Source organism: Sinocyclocheilus rhinocerous, unplaced genomic scaffold (assembly GCF_001515625.1).
Source record: "Sinocyclocheilus rhinocerous isolate Xijiao unplaced genomic scaffold, SAMN03320098_v1.1 scaffold1053, whole genome shotgun sequence".
NCBI lineage: Eukaryota > Metazoa > Chordata > Actinopteri > Cypriniformes > Cyprinidae > Sinocyclocheilus > Sinocyclocheilus rhinocerous.
Genome location: NW_015638958.1, coordinates 1792846 through 1797237, shown reverse-complemented (window position 1 = coordinate 1797237; position 4392 = coordinate 1792846). Strand labels below are relative to the sequence as shown.

Genomic DNA, 4392 nt, shown 5'->3' with positions numbered 1-4392 from the left:
GCGATCTTTAACGATCTATTAAATTAAAGTGCTTTGTCATGTTGCTGGTGACACCTCTCTTGCAACATGTTTAGCTATCACAGATATTATACTTGGATTTTTTGCCTTCTGATCGCAAATGTAGCCAAACTTTGGAGCGCTTGGATTAGCGAGCAAAGTCCTGGCAGATCGCTAGGTCTGGTCCTCACAGAAAAAAAAGCTCATAGGAATCAATAGGCGGAATCAAAAAGGCTGTGAATGTGAATCGCTCTGGATTTGTGTGTGAATTTTGAGACTGTCCTGGCAGCGAACTCCTCCCACGCGGGACACTCGTACTCTTTAGCCAATCAGATTTGAGCCTGTCAGTCGACCAATCATAACCCACTGTCGGCGTATGAATCTGGGCGTGCCTACCTGGATACTGACGTCATTTTTAACATTCAAAAATTTTGTACACAGTTGTACATCTGTGAATTGTGTTTTGCATTTGTGAAACGTATTTTATGAATATATATTCTTATTTTTGTGTACGTGAATTGGTTTTTGTGTATATATATATATATATTTTTTTCGTGCACGTGAATTATTTCTCATGCATGTGAATTGGGTTATGCATGTGTGCATCGCGTCTTTTGTGTGAATTATTATTGAGATAATTATGGCTCCATAATGTAGCAAATACATCGGGTGTTATGGGAAGTGTTCCCGGTTCCAGTTGTCCTAATTAATGCAGCCTAAAAATCCTTTAACGGATTTGAATATTAGAAATGTGTTAGTGTGTTATGTGTAAGCCAGGTTAAAGAGATGGGTCTTTAATCTAGATTTAAACGGACACATCACAGAATATGAATTTTAATAATCAGGATTTTGTGCCGATTATATTTCACTCTGGGCTGGGACATGACAGAAATAGAATCAAGTGACCAAAAAATTTTTGATATATTGTCATTTTGTGTCTGATTAGAGCATTAATCTGCATGCACATTCTAGTAAACATTGTTCGTTTTATATTTTAGCCAGTGGAGGATGGCAGGAACCAGAAAACCCTCATACTCAGAGGGTATGTTTAAACAAGATCTCCTTTTATTAAATTAATATTACATTTTCTATCTGACTGTCTCAAGTAGCTGACAAGTCAGTTATTATTTCTATATAGATCAACAAGCTGATTGAGTATTACCAGCAGCTGGCCCACAGAGAGAAGCTGGAGAGAGACCGGAAGAAGCTGGCACGAAGACGCCCGTTCATGCCTCAGGCGTTCTCGGTAAACATTCACACCACTGTGTCTAGAAACACCCTTCTAACCTAACATTTACTTTCCATTTAGTAAGCACTAAACGGGTGTGGTTTGTCTTGTCTAGAATCTAAACTTGGGCAGAGTCTTGTCAGAATACTTAAAAGTTACACTGAAGTAATGCTATTTTGTTGTGATTATTTATTTTTTATTTTTTTTAAATCGTGAAAATGTGCAATAAATTAAACCAGTTTTTTGCACATTTTGTACAAAACTAAAATCATCTTTACTTTAAATTCGCATCAAAGCTGGCAAAGTTTACTAAACCTAGCAGGGTCTGAAATGTGACTACTAAACATGTTTTAACCAAGGATGCACTAAATTGAGAATTTGGAGAAATTAGGGCTTGAAATGGTTAGTTCCTAACCCTGTGATACATGACTGGTTACTGACATTACTTTGAGCTGCATGTCTTGTTCACTAATGCAATCCTTGTTTCCTTGTGCTTCAAACTGCCACTTTAATGTTTGCTTGAATGCATTTGTTTCACTTGATTCTGTCTCTCTCCTTTTCTTTGCTTGTGCACACTGATATTTTTGGTTTTATACCCCTCTCCAGCAACACACTATTCACGTGGTGGTGAGTGGTATTTTTTTCCCCACAATTCTTACAGAAACACTAAGAAGGTCTTTCTTCCCCCCTCCCAATCCTTCCATCAGTTTAGCATGTCTAATCGGTTACTAAATGACTTTGCTGATCACATGAGCTTCACTATTGCTACTTGGAATTCTATGCACAATCGAATCTTTGTATTTGGCAGGCGATATATCTTTGTATTTGGCAGGCGATATCTTTAATGGGACAGTCCTGGTTGGTTGGGATTTATGTTTCTAGTTTAGCTGCAGACTTATTTGATTATATAGATTTAGAACAAGACTTCACCCAGAATCAATCATTTAGTCAATCAATCGGTTTCTTGGAAAGCAAGTTTTTGGACAATGTTTGTGCTTAAACTGTTAACTATTACTAAATACACCATTTCAGCAAACACTTTGACACTAGCATTCATCTAATAATAATGAGCTGTACCTTAAACCTAGAATAACTCTTTATTATCATAGACTTATGTGGTCTGTATTTATGTCTGAAAGGAGAAGTATGGACTGGGAACCAGACTACAGAGACAGAGATCTGGAGCCCCAACCAGTGCACTGTATGGCCTTTCGTAAGTATTGCCTTTCAAAAACATGTTATGGTACATCCTTCTGCTTAGTGGTGTTTGTTAAGGCAGGTTTAATTATGTTGAGTACCAATATAATTGATGCATCACATTTTAAATTATTGTGGACTTTGTCTGTATGATGCTGTATTGTTTTCAGATTAAAAGAAGGAGAGGACCAGAAGGAGATCACTGTAGAGCCAGCACAGGCTTTGGATGAAGTGGAGCCCCTGCCTGAAGACTATTACACTCGTCCTGTCAACCTTCCTGAAGGTTAGTCTCATCCCTGCTTCACCCAGGTAATACTACTTAATTACTATTTAAATCTGATACCATTTGTAGTGCAGTAATCATAGGCACAGCCATGTAGATCCAGACTCACAGGTGACAAAGGGTGATTTTGGAGGTTGCATGTTCAGGCTCAAATGTGTAAGAATTGAAATTGATGTAATTGAACCAAATTTGCTATCCAAAGGCGATCGTGACTAGATCTTTATTGACGTGGTTATATGATGCATATTTTAAATGTTACTTGTGTTTCAATGCAGTAACGACTCTTCGCCAGAGGCTGCAACAGCCTGATTTTCAGCCTGCAGGAGCTTCACAGCTGCACCCCAGACACAAGCACCTGCTAATGAAACGCTCTCTGCGTTGCAAGGTTTGTAAATACATCCACAGCTTCTCTTTACGTCCGAAGAAAGCCATTCAGGAAGCTGCTGTTGAATTACTGAGCTGATATCATTCAGCCTGATTTTCTTTTATATAAATTACCATTCAAAAGTTTGTATTCTGTAAAATCTTTACAAATACTATTTGAAAGGAGTCTCTTATGTTACCTATATAAAAAAATCCAAATCTAAATACACTATATTGCCAAAAGTATTGGGCCCCTTCTAATGAACAGGTTTGACTATAGTAATTTCCATGATGTTTAATGTTTAAGCATATAATGATATTCTAGGGCAGTGGTTCTCAAACCTCTCCATGAAGTACCCCCAGCACTGCACATTTTATATGTCTCCCTATATCTGACACACCCACTTCAGGTCTTGCAGTCTCCACTAATGAGCTGATGAGTTGAATCAGGTGTGATAGATGAGGGAGACATATAAAATGTGCAGGGCTGGGGGTACTGACAGACAGGTTTGAGAACCACTGTTCTAAGGAATTGTGTGCTTCTAATTTTATAGCAACAGTTTGGACAGGACCCTTTTTTTATTCTAACATGACAATGCCTCTGTGTATAAGGCAAGGTTCAAAAAGAAATGATTGATTCAGTCAGTGTGGAAGAACTTTGACTGGTCTGCATAAAGCCAAGTCCTAATCCCAGCTGGACACCTCTGGTGTGACTTTAAATACAGACCAGGGGCCTCATGTATAAAACTTTCTGTAGATTTCATCCTAAAACTGTATGTACGCACAAAAGCTAGATTTGGCGTACGCACAAAAGTTTTCAGATTTATAAAACCATGCGTACGCCAGAACCTGCGCAAAAATCCCTTTATAAATCCCTGTCAGCTGAAGATTGTGCGTACATGCGTCTCCTCCCCAAAATCACCATATATGGAGCTTACAACGCCTAGTATTACTATGCATAACCTCATCTGCATGTCATTTCCATGCATATTCCCATACACGTGACACCATGTTTAACACTGTCAAAGGTACAAGACGTTAGGAAAATATGACATGCGGACTAAAATGCTATTTGTACGGTACATTACATTGCTAAAAATCATTCACTGTCCTTGTTTTCGAATACATACATCTAAATGAATGTAAAAACAAAATTGTATAAAATACTTCTCAGAGAATCTTTTTAGAATAGAGTGGATCTCTTTCTTTTCCATTGGCCAAAACAATTGTTTTAAACAAATTAAATGTTTTAGGATATTTAAATAGGCTTTAGTTGAATCAAAAATACGGTGTGTGTGAATAAGTGTACATAATTGTCTGACGC

The 4392-nt window shown here is 37.8% G+C and overlaps 1 protein-coding gene across 2 annotated transcripts in view; it reads left to right on the top strand.

Moving 5' to 3' along the window:
• LOC107750360 (dynactin subunit 4-like) overlaps positions 1-4392 on the top strand; it is a 14010-nt gene that overhangs the window by 2829 nt on the left and 6789 nt on the right. The window contains exons 4-9 of one of the 2 annotated variants that reach the window (XM_016565713.1): positions 996-1039; positions 1136-1243; positions 1832-1852; positions 2365-2438; positions 2593-2705; positions 2981-3090. In XM_016565713.1, coding sequence (XP_016421199.1) covers positions 996-1039; positions 1136-1243; positions 1832-1852; positions 2365-2438; positions 2593-2705; positions 2981-3090 — 470 coding nt within the window. The remainder of the gene's footprint in view (positions 1-995; positions 1040-1135; positions 1244-1831; positions 1853-2364; positions 2439-2592; positions 2706-2980; positions 3091-4392) is intronic. The other variant, XM_016565714.1, reaches the window with a different exon arrangement.